A 17,023-nucleotide genomic window follows, 5' to 3' on the forward strand; every position below is an offset into this window, starting at 1 on the left:
TCACAAACGAGATCTGGGTAGCTGATGCTGGGCATTCTGGGATAAGGGGTAGCCTCGAGCCAGTAAAACAGCTCTCGAGCTATAGAAGATGGCAGAGTCAGAGCCAAGGATTGGCTCTGAACCCAAACAGCAAGAAGGAAGGTGAGATGAAGACAACTAACATGGAACGTTATGGTAGGTACATAACTTCTTTTTTTCCTACACACTAGTATGAAATAGAATGTGTGTTCTAACATGTATTTGCACAGCAGGTATTGCACCCTACTTTATGGACAACAGGGAATGTGTGGTTAGAAGCATGTCAATTCCTGCTTGATAGGGGACCATTCTTGTCACAACTACCCTACCCAGTGTTCTGGGATATCAGGACTTTAGGAGGGACAATGGGCTAGTAGAGAAGCGAAACTTGGTAGCTGCTGGGGGAGACTGGGGTTGAAAAGTGATGGACTTACAAATGTTTTAAGATAACGGAAAATGTATATTTTCAGAGCAATGTGGAAGGAAACCGGTCTGTAAGAAATAAATGATGGCATTGTGTTTGCAGAGTCTGTAGTCATATGAGGAACTGTGTGTATTAGGCTGATAATTTTGAATGCAGTGTGTGATTTTTTTTGCTGTTCAGGTTTCAGAAAGTGAGTTGCTGAACTGTTGAGATGAAGAGGGTTGTCAGGATGGTTAAAATTCTGAAAATGTGCAAGCTTCAGGGACCAGGGGTGCTTTTTGTAGGAGGCATTCGTCGGAATTAGGAATGTTACTGCTGCATGTCAAAAGGGTGATATCATCCAGGTAACCAACTCTTCAGTAAGAGCAAGACTGACAATAGGATGAGCTAATTTATATTTATTAAAAGAAAAAATGTAGAAAATAGTTTAGATAAAAGAAGAATCTGGAGAGAAGACGACATTGAACCCAAGCCGTATGAAATAATGTTGCGGATGCCCAGTTGCACTGCTCTGCTCATTAGGAAACGAGTACTGCATGTTACAGTTCTTCATTGAACAGCCTCCTATTGTGCAGGTGACTGTTTTCAGCTGCAAGGGTGAGTGCCGCAGTCATAGACATATTTGTATAGATATGCTATATTTGTAGAGTATATGTGTACAGGCAAGGAGTGGGAAGGAATACATGTGCTAACATCCAAAATAGTAGTCTACATAGCTTAGGTTTAGGTTTCACCTAAGGTACATTATTATCTACTGCATGCAAGGTTGCTGCTGAAAACATCTGAAACAGGCTTCCTATTTAAGTGTCAGCACTTGAAATGCCAAGTGCCAAAAAGACAAATACCAAAATCCTGTAGAAGAGCAAACCTCGAAAATCACTCTTCTCCTTAAAACTTCTTTTTACTGCAGGGGGGGGGCAAGCCTCCCACCTCCCCCATACCCCTGAACTTGTATGTACAAACTCAGAAATTCCCATATCTCCAACTCTGAAATTGTCATACCTCAGAGACAAGGGAATGTTCCAGGAAATAGCATCTCAGTCTTGGTACGTGCAAGTCTGATCTTTCAGCCATTCATCTTCTGAGTTTTGCTACTCACTCTTGTGGGTCCTGACATTTCAGATGGTCACCCCTGGAACATCTGGAAGACTTCATCAAAGAAAATGAAGTATATGTAAAAAGTAGACCACCATGTGAAATGGTGTTAGCTGACAGTCTTTCAAATTTACCTCTTGAAGAGGTATAATTATGTAATTATTTTGACAAAAGATGTAGGTGTAGAATATTGTCGGTGGCCTCAGTGAATCTGTGTATGGAGTTTGTGTTTACTTAGTGGGCATTGTGCATTCAGAATTTTACACAGCTGAACTCTCCTGTTCTCCAGTTCTATTCAGTCTTTTCCATTTACCTCCTGCTTTGTGGAACTGCTCTTTTGCTATGCATTTTGTTTCCTGCTTTGGCAGTTTTTTTCATGAATCCACCACCCTTTCTCTAAAATAAAACTTCCTTGCATTTCTACTTTACTATCCCCATTGTCTGCAATGAACACCTTTTTCCACCCTACATTTTCCTTATGAAGTGCAACCTACTGCATGCTTATTCATTAATTCCTTCCATGTCTTGGCACCGTAGTCTATGTTTAAAGGTATTTCAGTTTGATAAATCCTTTCCCCATAACTCTTACCATCTTCATGTCTCATTGTCTTATTCGGACAGTTTTCATTTCACAGTGCAGTCTGTAAGGCTGGACACTTTACATGAGATGCAACCTCACCATTACTCTGCACAAGGACATTAGTTTGTGTGTATGTATTTATATAAATATATATGTATATGGGATCACTATGGATTATCGAATGATCAAAATCCTGACGCTGAATATACCGAGACTAGATGACCGAAACCCCGCATTACCGAAAGACCAGAAGCACACAATGCAAAATCCTGATGTTAAGGGATTTTGCGTTAGTGCTTCTGGTGTTGCGGTTCAGGTAAGTATGTGTGTGTAAGTGTGTTTGTGAGGGGTGCAAGTGTGTGTTGTGACTGTGGTGTGTATGTGTGTGTGAGGGACTGTAATGTGTGGGTGTGAGTTTGCTTGTGCTATCTCGGAGTTAGAATAATAAAGTAGGGGGTGTGGGGGGTGCAGTCTGGTGTAGGATGCATTGCTTAGTTGTGGAGGGAAGGTGTGTGTATGTGTGTGTGCTGTTCGGTTGTGTAACTTTCGCGATTTTGAATTTTGCGGTTTTAAATATTCAGTATTGTGGGGTTTCGGGCATGTGGTCTCGGTGTTTTAAGCGTCAGGATTTAGGGCGTTCGGTAATCCGTAGTGATTCCATGTATATGTATGTGTATATAATATATATGTGCAGTGGATGTAAAAGTGTACACACCCCTTTTAAAATGCCAGGTTTTTGTGATATAAAAAATGAGACCACAATAAATCATTTCAAAACTTTTCCCACCTTTAATGTGACCTATAATCTGTACAATTCAATTGAGAAACAAACAAATCTGTTGAGGGGAAAAATATAAAAAATAAAAAAGTACAATAAACTGGTTGCATAAGTGTGCACAATATTAAACTAATAATTTGTTGTTCTACATATTCAAGTCACTAAATTATGTACATTTGAATTTCAGACATTATATCCTAAAGAAAATGCATTGTAATGCAAGACATTATTATAGCAACTTTCTCAGTTTTTAAGAACAATATTTTGATCTTTGTCCCTGATCCCCCACTTCAGATTACTAAATAATGATGTACATTTGAATTTCAGACTTGATCATGTTTCAGAAAGTGCAATGCATCCTGATATAAAACACCAAAATCTATCGTTATCAGTAACTTTCTAGGTTTATAACAGCAATAAATAACTAAATAAATAAAAATAAAAAATAACCCCCCCACCAACTCCAAGCAACCAGATAGACATACATTTGAGTTTCAGACCTTACATCCTATAGAAAATGCATACTAATGCAAAACATATTATTTTAGCAACTTTCTAAGTTTATAGGGGCTTTTTCTTTTCTCCTTACGTAGTGGACTAGTCAGTGAGTGCTCTTTTACCCCAGGTAGTAGCAGGCTCACTAACCAAAAAATGTCAGGGGTAACTACGAGCCCATCAATTTGCATTCCACTTGCACTCCATACAGTCCATGCTAAAAATAAATAAATAATATAAAAAAAAACATATCCTGCCAATTGTTTAGTTTAAAAAAAAAAAAAACAGTTGTATAAAATCTTCACTACCCAGCTCACTCCACCCAGCCACCCAGTCAGTAGCCTTTGGGGGTGGTGCCTGTCATTCATCCCTTATGTAAAATGTAGGGATGAGCCGGCACCGACATAAGGTGACTTTTAAAGGGGGTGAGAAGTAGCCTGGACTGCAGAAAAGAACAGTGTTTTTGTCTTAGTTAAGGTAAATATCAAAATAAAATATTTTTTCTTCATATTTTACATCTCGTCTAATCTAGCAAGGGTGTCTACCCATTTCACCTCACTCTTTCTACTATACTGGCTTATGGTGCTGTCAGGATCATGATACTTGCCTTCATCAGTACTTTTTCTGCATTTTACACACAAATACTATCTAATGGATGTCTGTGTGACTGTCGTCTTGCCCACCATGACCTACATAAGTATTATCTGCATCCTGTTTGAGAGGAAGATAATGTTAATCAGTGTTATTGTGGTTCAACCATGGCACTTGCAAATGACAGAAAGAGAGAGAAGCTTCTGGTCTGCTGTTCTGCCAGGGGATAGTGACAGGAGTCCTGTCATGTGGGATACCAGTCTGAAATTTTCACTGTGCAGCCCCAGGTTTTAGCTAGAACATCACAAGGACTGAAGTTTGAAAAGTAAGGTATGGCCCAGACTCAAAGAAACAAATCCGTTTCTAATGTAGCCTTCTAGGTCACACAGGTGTTGAGATTATCCTCAAGTACAGAAGACATGAGCTTGTACCATTGATTGATTTTAGAAGAAGACAAGGGACTTGTAGGAGGCATACCCCCAACTGCATGCTATTGGATGAATTCTGAGAAGTGTCTGCACATCTTATTGATTAGTCATAGTTTAAGAGCCAACCTCCTCCTGGAAAGCAATTCCTCAGGTTACTTGGCCATGGTTCAGGGATACTCAGAAATAAACCTTTGCTTCTGTGAATCCTCACACCTAGGCAGGCCGAATCTTTGGGCTTACCAGGTTACCAGAGCTCTTGACTGAAAGCAGGGATACCATGAGCTGTTTGAGCGCCAGCCACCATCTCCTCTGCAGTGTTTCCATATCAACCAGCACATCGTACATCTTTCATGTGCTCCTCCAGGAGTGATTCAGTTCAAGTGCCTGTGACTGGAGGTTGTAGGGGTACTGGGCTCCCTACATCTCAGCTTTCTTTGAGAAGTCTGAGGATCTTTAGGTCATGCTGTCTAGGATGGACAAGGATAGCACATTACTTTTCCACCTGCCGCCATTGGATGACCATTCTTTTACTTTTGAGGGACATGAAATCCAACACCGACTGGCCTTGTGCTCCTGTCGTTTCCCCCTAAAAATGCAAAGAAATGTGTTTGGGGAAGAAGTAGTAGGAGTCCTGAGTTATTCCATATGTGACAGAGTCTCCAGGTTGTAAACCCTACACCTCTACTGTCAAAATTTGAATGTTTGAATGAACAGTGAACCAGCAGTATGAGATTTGGCTTACACCACTTGTATCCATTAAAACATAAAGGGCAGTTGGCTTTAAGCATATACACTAAATTATGCATTGCTGTTTTGGTTAAAAGTAAAGGCCTGCAACATCCACATAAGCTTCACACTGCCAAGATACAGTTCATAGTTCTAATCCCTGGCTCCTCAGAATGTCACCCACATTAGATAAACCCAGTGCCTTTCATTACAGCATGTACACACAGACACACACAGACACACTTTCTCTCCCCCTCTGTCTTTCACACATAGGTTAGTCAAAACTATCAAATCAAGAACACAGCTTGCTGTTTGCCGTTATAGTAAGCCATTCTTTAATCTTTAAATGGTAATAATTAGGTTTGAGAATTCCCCTTCTAAGGGACAGAAGCTAAACAGTTGGGCAAACCAGTATATAAAGCCTTACTAATAAACAAACCATCAGCTACAAGCATGTAAAGCTGAATACTAAATTCTTTACTTGAAATAAATATGTTAAAACATTTTTTGAAGTAAATATGCAAGCAGAAAACAGGCTTCCAGAAGAAATTGAAAAGAAACACTTTAAAAAGATAATGGGTAACCTCTGGTCGGAATAGGTTCATGTGTGTGTAGTAGGCTCACCACCACAAGGCTCTTTTTAAGCCTAGCCATGCATCCCAGTTCAATGACAAGTTCTGGTACCCTTGATAAGTGTAAGAAGGCGCTTGGAAGATGAAACGTATACAAGCAGGGGCATGGGAGATGATCTATTTACAGGCTGCTTTTAAAGGCTGCCTGTGTCCATTAGAGACATAAGTGCCAGACAAGGCTCCCTGTCATGTCCTGGCCACCTACAAGTCACCCTGTATGATCCATGATGCTTACATCTCTTACCTAGACCTGCTAGAGATGCTCAACATCTAACCAAATACCCTATTCGTGGGTGACTTTAACTATTCCTCTGTAGACTGGGAAACTTACACTGCCTCCAACTCACAGACATAATGTTTCCTGGATGTTATCAACACGAACATGCTGGACCAGATAGTGCACTGTCCAACCAGAAAATCAAACATATTAAACCGAGTACTCACCAATATGTGAGAGTGTTGTACCCCCCTCCATGTCACGTCTTCATTGGAGAAGTCAGACCACAAAGCAGTCCCCCTCAAAGGAAACATCAACCCAGAAAACTCATCTAAACCCATAACAGTTAGGAACTGTACTCAAGCAAACTGCATCCTATTAAGTGACAGTTTAATATTTATGGCTCCCCCAAAACCCAAGAACCCAGCTACCTCTGTAGAATTATTTACATAAACCCTGTACAAACATGCAGGTAACTGCATAGAGGCTGCTGTACCTACTAGAAGTAAGCCCCGATCTAGCACCAAAAACAACTGGCTATAGAACAAAAAACAAAGTCATGGCCAAAATCAGAAAGAGCAACTCTCAGAGAAAAGAACACTAAGAGGTCTAATAAAGTCCAACAAGGCCAATTATGAGGTCAAGATAGCCTCCCAGGCTAAGAACAATCACAGTGCCTTCTTCAGCTATGTCAGGAACCTTTAAAGGTTATACTCCTCACTGTGCAAAACTGGTTTTAAATGACACCACCTTCACTGACCAGGGTGACGTAGCAAATCTACTGGTTGATAAGTTTAGCTCTAACTTCCCCCCACTACTCCCTGTGAAATCCTTTCTAGCATTTTACCCCCTCACTACAGACCTATCAGTCTGGCAGGTCTAATATGCAACGCCATGAAATGAATTATGGCAGTGGTCAACAAAGACATTGGCAACTTATAGGCACTGGACCCATTCCATTTTGGCTTTGTTAGTGGAAGGTCTTGCCTGCTGAACCCGGTAGACTTCTTTTAGAGGTTTATCATGGCTGTGGATGAGGGGAAAATGGTGTATACCACCTACTTTGACCTGACTAAGGCATTCAATACAGAACCCCACCCAGGTATTTTTGAAAAGCTCTCAGAACTAGGCATAAGTCCTTACATAACTCAGTGGATTTCCAGCTGGCTCACAGATGGGACCCAAGAAGTCCCCTAATGACACCAACCTCCTACAAGAGGGTCTAACATAAACAAATGCTGATGTGAAAGCCAAAGATTAAGACTCTGTACAAAGAAATGCATTATAGTGCCCTTTGAGAAACATCCACTGAAGTTAATTACGTCATAGATATAACATCCCTAACAGTTGACCAGATAGTTAGGGATATGGGAACATATGTAGACCGTAATCTGGCATTCGACCAACATGTAGCCAAGATAGTAAGAAAATCATTCTATGTCACCCAATTTATAAGCAACGGTATGACATACAGGTCCAAGGAAGTAATAGTACCACTCTATTCAGACCTACTTGCGTTAATTATGTTAAAATGTGTCAACAGTGCACCCTGCTAAAATGAAGAGAAATGTGCATGTATTATGGGGTCTGAATTAAATGTATATGTTTTAATAGAGGACACTGGCACATCAAGGGTTAACCAGTTGGCTTATTGTAAGAAAAATAAGGGAAATGTAAATGAGCTGTTAAATCTCTGAATGTTACCCCACAGTGCTGAGTAGGCCCGGAGATTGTAGGTCTGGGAGCCATTATCTGTTAGCTTTTGTAAAGAAGGGGGGAAGTGTTGTAAATGTTTCTGGCTCCTAGGCATTGCCATACATGTTCTAAATGTGCATTGTAGCAGACTGCTAAAGTCCTGTTTCAAACTTCAAAAGGACAAATGAGGTCATTCTGCAAGTCAACTTGGATGTTATATTTCACAGGGAGTAATCTCAGAGGGTAGAGTATTCTGTTTGGGGCCTGACTAGAAAGACTGCTCGGTTATTTCATTTTGCCTTGCCCAAGCAAGTTATTAGGGAACTGTAAATTATCTTAGGTTCAGTCAGGAATATAGTGAATTAGTTTAGATATTGTTTTTCTTTACTTGTACGAGTCTGTCCATCAATGTTGTTTTCAATGTTTTCTGTGATTTGAACTCTGTGGTTTACTGTGAATATATATTCAGTATTTTCATGTACTTTCATTATTTATTATTAAATATATTAAAAACTTTTACTGTGGCTGATCCTTGTAGAGAATACTTAACCTTTGAGTGTACTTTTATTTACTTGGTGCCACTGTGTGGGCCACTCCAGCCGTCTTTGTGAGCTACTACCATTTGTATTAATATTAATTGTACACAGTATAATTGGATACCCTTTTAAGAGCCTTCTAGTAACTGACTGGTGGCAGTGATAGCTACCTTATTGTCAGGCAAAGTTGGTAGAGTGGGTAATCTGTTCCAACCTTTCCCAGGTGTGTGTGTGAAAATTAAATTGGTGTGTGTGTGTGTGTGTGTGTGTGTGTGTGTGTGTGTGTGTGTGTGTGTGTGTTTCAGCTACTTGAGCAGGGACACAAAGCACTGGGTTTACAGAGAGGGTGCATGAGGACTTGGCTTGGACACTTGGCTGAGGACCTTACCCTACAGTTGTACCAGTGGGGAGTCTTATTGGGGATCTGGAGGGTGACTGAAGTAGAGACATCCATACCCCAGGCTGTATGTGTTCTCTGTATGCTTTTAAGGGAAGTTGTACTTGATGCAGAAAGGTCTGCATCTGGAAATACTGAGTGTATCCATTTGTATTTCAAGTGCACGTCTGTCTCCAGTGTCACAACCAGCAGCAGTTGTAAAATAGTTTACTAGCAGCAAATAAGCATCTGGTACCTTGGCCTTTCACCTTCAAGGATACACATTAAAGTGCTCATACATAATAAATACCAGGTAAACCCCTTACTCATTATATTATTAATTGCAACCAATTCTTAAAAGTGCACAGTGACATTCTACATAATGTTCACTTTACTAATACAAAACATTGCAATATGATTTAACCATCAATATTTAAATACATATATCCACATATTTAACATCTAACATATTTATTAAACATATTTATTGAACATGTAAGCATATTTATTGAACATGTAAGCATGTTTATTAAACATTTTTGTTAAACATTTAAACCTAGCTGACTTAAAGAATTAAACAACAGCTTATGTTAAATTAACTTCTAAATTTAGTCCCCTAGGAAATAGTGTACCATAGTTTAAAATCATCTTACTTTCTAATAAAATCAACTTTTGATTCAAATCACCTCCTCTAGATAAGAGGACTAGCAAGGAGGCTAAAGAAAAAAGAACTGTCACACCCCCCCCCCCCAATGTGTACTGCAGAAATGTTATCCTACTGGGCTTCTAAAATTTCTATTCTGAATGTCTCCTAAATGTTCTAATATTCTCACCTTAGCTGCTCTTAGTTTGTCCAGTGTACCACTTGATAACTTCACACCCACAATCCACTATGTACACAACCCTACAAGACTTGAATGTGACTCTACCCTTACATTCAAATTTTCATACATTAATAACAGTGCCAGAAGTGTTTCTAATCCTTCTACATACTTCACAATTTCCACAAGCATAGGACCCTGCCATCCCCTTATCTACACTATATAATGGAATGTTCAATAATTCCTGTAAATTTAAATATCTTCTGTAAGAAAATTTGACCATTCCAGGAAATAAATGACCCACTCCTTCATCCAGACACACAATGTGCCAGAATTCTTGAATTAAGTTCCTCATAATTGTGGAGAATGGATACAATTTAGACACAAAATAAGTATTTCCCAACAAATGATGGCTTAAGGTTTCTTATACCTTGCTTGATTACTGGCCCAGCATGGGGACAACACATAGTGGTGCCCATCACATATTGGCAGCAGTGGTGGACGTCACAGATCTCTTGCACATCTGAAAGACGAGCCACACCTGAAGCACTAGATCCAAGGACATATCTGTGACATAAACAGAACCTGCTGGAGGGATCAATATTTATCTCAAAGGATCACCACTCTTTGAAATAAGCTCTCCATCAGCATGAAGCAGAGTTTATCCTTGACCCTATTCAAAAGAAACCTTAATCATTGGATGGGAAATCACATATTCAACCCTGGTCTGGCCCCATGTCTCTGATGGACAGAGGTCAGTAGTAAGCAAGTTTAATCCCGGACTAACATACCCCCCCCCCACACACACACACAATCATTGGCTACCTCTTTACTAACATATACTCCACATTATAGATATCCAAGGAGCTCTGAGACAAAACTGGGTTGAGTTGTATGGCTAGGCTTGTAAAGACCATGGTGGTTGTTAGTCTAGTATGAACCTGTGAACCTGTAAAGGACTTCACCAGTAGGATGGCTGCATTTGAATCCAAAGTTGATCTGTTAGAATCCAGGCAAGTGAATGCCAAAGACGAAAACCAGGAGAAAGAACCTTTGATTGGGGTACTCAAATTAGCTGAAGGCAGTGACTGCATCAACTACATGCAGGCTAAATCAGTTGCTAGGACTAATCTTCCCATTGTGATATTAGAGAGGGTGTAGATTAGTTTTGTATCAGCAATTAAAAGTGAGGGCTACCAAGACACATTTTGGTAAGATTTGAAGCGTATCCACCAAATGAAAGCACAATGACTGGTTTTGTAGGCACATAAGAAAATTTTGCTAGTGTGTGACAGCTTGGGTATACTGTGAAGTTGATTTTACAGCCAAGATCAGAAAGAAAAGGGCTCTTTTTTTCAGTTATCATGGAGCATTGCAGAGAACTGAGATGAAAAATAGGAATATTTTATCCTGTACTGTTTAAAGTTGATATGCCAGGACTCTGGTTGCCTTTATTTCTCCTGTGGATTTGGAGAGAAGTGCAACAGTGTCTTCATACTGCTGATGAATGACCAGGCTGTAGTATGTACCCATCAGATCCAGTGAATGTGCAAGCTAGCAGGGAGGCTAATCCCTGGCTGGGCACTATACAGAAGACTTTTCCATTATTCAGAAAATATTTACAGGCAGAGCAAAAAGGATAAATGCTGGTGGAGAAAGACAACATAACTTGGGAAAGACTATCATTATAATTAGAGTAATGCTTAATTGTGGTTGACTGACTGAGCTTTATTAATTATTCAGGCCAAACCTAATATAATATTGGACAGCCCCTCCTTCTTCTTCTTGTTTGTGGACATTTTTATGATCTCCTTAATCTCCCCTTCCTTTGCACCTTTTTAAATTTTCTCCCACCTTTTGATTTTTTTTTTTTTGGTTTTACATCGGCTTTATTTACAGTGAGCTGATAGGGGACAGTAATGATGGTGTTCTTTGTATTTGAGAAGTGATCGCTAATCAAAGCAGCATTTTCTGGGAATTAGTGCAGCTGGTCATCATCTTACTAGATTTGAAATGGCTGTTACATGGACAATGAGTGAAATTTATGCTGTATATAGTTATCCATGTTACTGGGAGTGTTTAGTTTTTATTGCTATGCTCTCTTTGTTGGCTTTGCAGAGGACTTGTCTAGCAATTTATGAGAAAAAGCTGTAACAAAACAACTGTGTATATTTCCAATTCATTAAGGAAGTAACTACCTTTAAGGAAGGTGGGTCTTGGCATGTAGAGGTTAATGGAAGAGTGTATCTCAATATGTTGTATTATATGAGTAGCTGATGTTTCATGGTTATGGCAGTGATGTCTTTTTTTTTTTTTTTTTTTGGCATGGGGGGTTGATGCTAACACCGTTTTGGATCTTCAGAGAGTATGAATCTTTTCCCTTGGAATGTAAATGGGTTGCACTACCCCATAGAATAGACTAGAGTGATAAAGTATTTTAGAAAAATTAATGCAGGCATATTATTCTACCAGGAGCTAAATTATACCCTGTAAGATATTGTCTTTTGGTTTGTAGTGGCTTATAAGTGGTCAGTTTAAATGGCCTACCCTTCCAGCAGGAGGAGAGGTGAAGTGACATGAGTCAGAAGAGAATTCCCCAGAAATGTATTGTTATATCATTTTAATCCTGAAGGGAGGTTAGAAATGAATATGCCTTGTAGCATGACAGTGTTTTATGTTAATTTAGTTAATATTTAACAGAGGCATAACGGTTAATTTGATATTCAGACTTATCTGGGAATGGGTTGATTTTCAAGGTTTACTACATGAGTAGATTGGAATTCAGTTTTCAGTTGGGTGAAGTTTCCGGTGGCGTGAGGGGCCACAGTTTTCCTGCTGCTTAAGAAGTTGTCCTGTCACATTAGAACCATGAGAACAGTGGCTGCTCCGGATATTTTGGGTAGAGGCAGACAGTGTATTATTCTTGTCATTACCAGGTAGCCTTCAGACCTGATGAGATTCTATACTCTAAGGGGCATTTGTACTTTATAACTTGTCTTGTAACACTGACAAGGGTTGTCACCATTTGTTTTAGATTTTAATGTTGAGGTTAGTACCTCTCTAGAGCATTGAGAGTTAATCTAAATTACTGCAGTAGGGAACGTTTTGACTGTAAATTAATGGAAATGGTGACTCAAGAGTTATCTCTGCAGGTTAATACTTCAGAGACTGTACAGGAGAACTGGGATAGTTTTAAGCACAGTTTGCAACATTTCTCAAGGGGATGTGTGGCTGCTGGGATGCTTGGAGTTAATTCCCGGCTTATTTTCGTACAAACATGGTTACTGACTCTGCAGCAGAATTTTCGGCCAGATTTGCAAGAGCAAAGATAAAAATGGTAATGATTATTTTAGATTTCAGGGCAGTGTGTAGCTTGGAATTAAAGAACTTTAAGTCCTCCTCACTATCTGATTTAGAGCTTTTGGCTTTGAGATTTTTGTCAGTAAAAGACAAACAGAGGAATACACATTCTTGACAGTTGGACAAGATGATACATAATTCAGGTAATGTGTTTTTGGTATTTAGGAATTATCAGCTGTTAAACGCTGGGGAGGAAAGGACTGAGTTGGACAGAACAGTCATGGTACCTTGTCAGGTCTTGAGCTAGTATCTGTTTGAGCAGCAAATGTGTAACAGTGTGACACTAATGAAGAAGCTGACATTAAGAAAATCGAATGTAGTAAAACTCCTGGGTTTGATGGAGTCTCCTAGAGATGTACTGGAAATTTAGAGGCAGTTTTGCATAAGTTCTTGCAAATGAGAGTTTTTACTTTGGTGTACTCCCGATTTTGTGGAAACAAGTGCTTATAGTTATCCCTAAATACAATAAGGACTCCCACCCAGTTTGAGGTGTACTGTCCCATTACAGTATTTAACCACATCTATAAAATATTGCCTCCCTGATTAATTTAGATCAAAGTGGATTTGTGCCTGAGAGGAGTACAGCAGACAGCATCCCTAAAAATATAAAAGCTCATGTGACCCTTTTTAGTTCATAGGTGAATACTAGGCTAACTGCTTTAAAGGGCCATTTTAAGCCTAACCAGTAACCCAACATCAGAATCAAACTTTTTGCTGCTTGAACAGATGCTAGCTCAAGACCTGACAAGTTACCATGAGGGTTCTTCTGCCCAGCTCAGTCCTCTCTTCCCCTGCTGTATGGAGGATGCAGTGAGGAGGAAGAGGATCTTTGATAGATTTTGTCAGTTGCTTCTTGACATTAAATGAGTTGGGAATATTTATTTCAGTTAATGAAGTTTATGGGGTTTTCAGAGACCAGGAAGGTGACCAGTGGAGTTCATCAAGGATCTGTGCTAGGACCTGTGTTACTCATTATCTACTTCTCAGATTTCCGTATGTCAAACAAGAATCTCTGGTTACCAAAGCTTGAAGATGATTGTAAGTTGGGGGTCTTCACCAAGTCCCTCTCTGATGTATAGGCCCTCCAACAGGAGATTACACTTGTCTGTAGCTGGTGTAAAAAAAAAAAAAATGGACTCAAACTCAACGCTAAAAATAGCAACATTGTAGCATCCAGTAAGCAACCCTTAACGTCAACTTGTAGTATAAATAGCAGTAAGTAATAGCAGTAATGACAGTACGCTACATCTATCAGTTCACCTATGCAGGGAAGGAAGTATTTTTATCCACTGCCATACCCTAACCCTAGCAAGAGTGATTGGGGGAATTAACTGGTAGTAGATAGGATGAGGTGATACTGTACTGCCAGTTAGTTGCAAAGTTCACTGTTTAAAAAAATGAAGCACCACTGACACATGGGGCTGTGCGACCACACTCCAACTTAACTGTATATATATTTTACCAGAGAATAGGAGGAATATGCCAAGAAGACTCAGCCTCAAGTTTAGTATATATTCTCTTGCATTCACTTTCAGTGGTTCACAGGTGTGGTACTTGACAGGTATTCAGTATTTTTTCTGCCAAAAAAAAAATAATCCTCAACATGTTTTATAGATATGTATTTAGTTTACATATCTTGTAATTGTGTTACAATTTATAATGTTTATTTTTTTAAAGCAAAAGGTATTATTTCCAAGTGTATTTCAGATGTAGTCACGAAAGCTTGCAGAAGTAAACAGCTTTCTTTATGCAATGATTGTTGTTACTTGCTGTCTGTTAAGCAAGACTGATGATGATGATAATCTTATTTTTTTTAATCTGTCTGTTGTAAAGGATCACTGAGTAGTTTTGATCTTTCTGTTCAGATTTTATGAATGTATATTATCAGATTCGGTCCAGTCAACTTGACCGTTCTCTTCGTGGTCTCAAAGAACACTTGCGCAAAAATAGCTCATCCTCTGGGGTACTGTACTCTCCAGCTGTGCAGAACAAAAGAAAAGACACCCCAACCAAGAAGCCTGTTAAAAGGCCAGGTCAGTATGCTTCAAAGTTTTGATTAGAAAGTCTTTAAGATTTTTTTTTTGTTTGTTTTGTTTTAAATTTAGCTTAACCCTCTCTTAATTGTTTGAATTGTGTGTTTTTTGTTTAAATTGCCAGATACTTTTACTTTACAAAACATATTTCATTTGTAAGTTGAATGTTGTATCAGTTTGTAACATTCGGTATAGTCAGCTACCCACCTAATTTCTTATGTTAATAAATATTAGATTGTATCATGGTGGCTTAAAAAGCCAGTATCCACCATGCTTTCAAAAAGTATAGTTTATTCCCCCAAGGTTTTATTTTAGCTTTCTTCTTTCAGTTGAGCTGTATGCCCAGCAATGACTTTACTTGTGGTGCATCTTTCTCCATATTTAACAGCTTCAGCTGCATCTTATTTTACTCTTGATGGCTTATATATTCACATCAGTTGTTAATCATTTACACTACATTATACATATTTAGGGTCTATACATTTTCCTTTGGTAGTGCTTATTTATATTGATAATTATAACAAGCACCATAAATTGGGCTTGTAAAGCTAAAAGTCCCTTACAATGTTGCCTGCAAATGTTTAAAAACTTCATATTCTGTACCTCCTACTATTTCTGAGAGTATATTATTTTTCTTCTCAGAATAGTTTTCTTTTAATAAAACCAGTTTTAATTAATTTAATTCTCCACAGCTTTTACATTTCTGCTGCATATAATCATACTTTGCAGTCATACAATACTTGTTAGGTTCTCTGAAGCTGCACAGAATTGGTTTAACATTTTTCTACCCTTGAAAGCCATGAAGTTGAGACCTTTTGCAAACATACAGGTGTATCAAAACTGCAGTTGCTGAAACTCTGCTTAGCAGCTTACTGTCAGAGTGCATAAATTATGAACAGTTGCACTTCGTTGTGTGTGCAGGGGTGGGGAATCAAATTCGTTCTTGCAGGATTTTAGAGAAACAGAGCTATGAGGACTAATGTGCAGTTTAAATATATAAATGCATAATTTCAAAAATATGAATGCAATCTGAATTTTGTGATAACTAGATAAAATATTGGTAGAGTGAATCCTGCTAAATTTCTGTAAGAAATCCACCTTTATATTTTGGTAGAAGTGTGATGTATTATAACTGGGGGGAAGAAGAACCTATACTAAGGTGCACACACTTTTAAAAAATTAATCAACTGATTATTTTTATGATGAGGTTCACAGTGATGTACCCATGTGGGTGAATTTGTCATTTACCCAAGTGCTGTATTATAATGCAATCTCTTTTTTCCACAGTTAAAGTAGACTGTTAATGTTATAACTGGTAGAAACACAAAGCAGTAGTCTCTCCCAGTAACCATATTTTTCTGCATCTATTTTTTGCCCCCTTCTATGCTAGCTCTCAGCCAACTTCCAAAGCTTCAGGGCACCTTCCACACCTTGAGCTGACTAAAAAACAAGTTTGGGCGTTACACCCTTCAGAGCTTTACTGCCACCAAATAGTATGCTCCTCTGAGGGTTTTGAGGATGATGGTCAGCTTGTGCTTTTCTTTGCTGGGCAGAAAAGTTCCATTTGGGGTAAAAAAACTTCTATCTTCTTAAATTTTGTTGAATTTTTATTACATTCCCCTTCAGGAAAGTTATTTTAACACTTTTTAACACTAGGTGTGTTCTTTTCCAGACTCTACACCCATTCTTCCTGTCCTGTCTGGTTTAGAGGGTGTGTTTAGTTAATTCCAATCCTACTCTTTTTAATATGGGAACATTTTATTGATGGGTATGGGAAAAAGTGTATACTTCTGCAACTTTGTTTTTCAGAATTTTGAGTTGTCAGACTCTTATTAGTTTTGTTTTGACAGCTTCTGAAAGTATGAATGCTTTATCTGATGAAAAATATGTTTTAATTAACTTAGTTTCTTCTATTTCACAGGTCACTATTCATTTGCAGTGTGTGGGTGTATGACTCTGATGCTTCTTCTAGGGCTATGGCCACTGGTACTGTTTTAAGAAGATTTGCTTGGCTGCATTCTGAGAACCTCCCAGATAATGTGAAAAAATGAGAGTTTAAATTCTCCCTTGGATAGAGATTTAGTGTTTTGGCCTTCTGCTGCGGAGGTGATCAAAAAGTATGATGAAAAGGGCAAGCTGATCCAGGGAATCTCTAAGATTTTTTTCAGCCCTCTTATTCCAAATTGCCCTTCTCTTCATCTAGTTTTGGCAAAATGAA

The 17,023-nt window shown here is 38.8% G+C and overlaps 1 protein-coding gene across 14 annotated transcripts in view; it reads left to right on the plus strand.

The window, feature by feature from the left end:
* Positions 1-17,023, plus strand: part of EXOC7 (exocyst complex component 7) — a 945,568-nt gene that overhangs the window by 117,375 nt on the left and 811,170 nt on the right. For all 14 annotated transcript variants that reach the window (XM_044068105.1, XM_044068104.1, XM_044068108.1 and 11 more), the window contains exon 6: positions 14,638-14,805. In XM_044068105.1, the coding sequence (XP_043924040.1) occupies positions 14,638-14,805 (168 nt within the window). The remainder of the gene's footprint in view (positions 1-14,637; positions 14,806-17,023) is intronic.

This window comes from Protopterus annectens, chromosome 4.part0 (assembly GCF_019279795.1).
Source record: "Protopterus annectens isolate FY-2018-M chromosome 4.part0, PAN1.0, whole genome shotgun sequence".
Classification (NCBI taxonomy): domain Eukaryota; kingdom Metazoa; phylum Chordata; order Ceratodontiformes; family Protopteridae; genus Protopterus; species Protopterus annectens.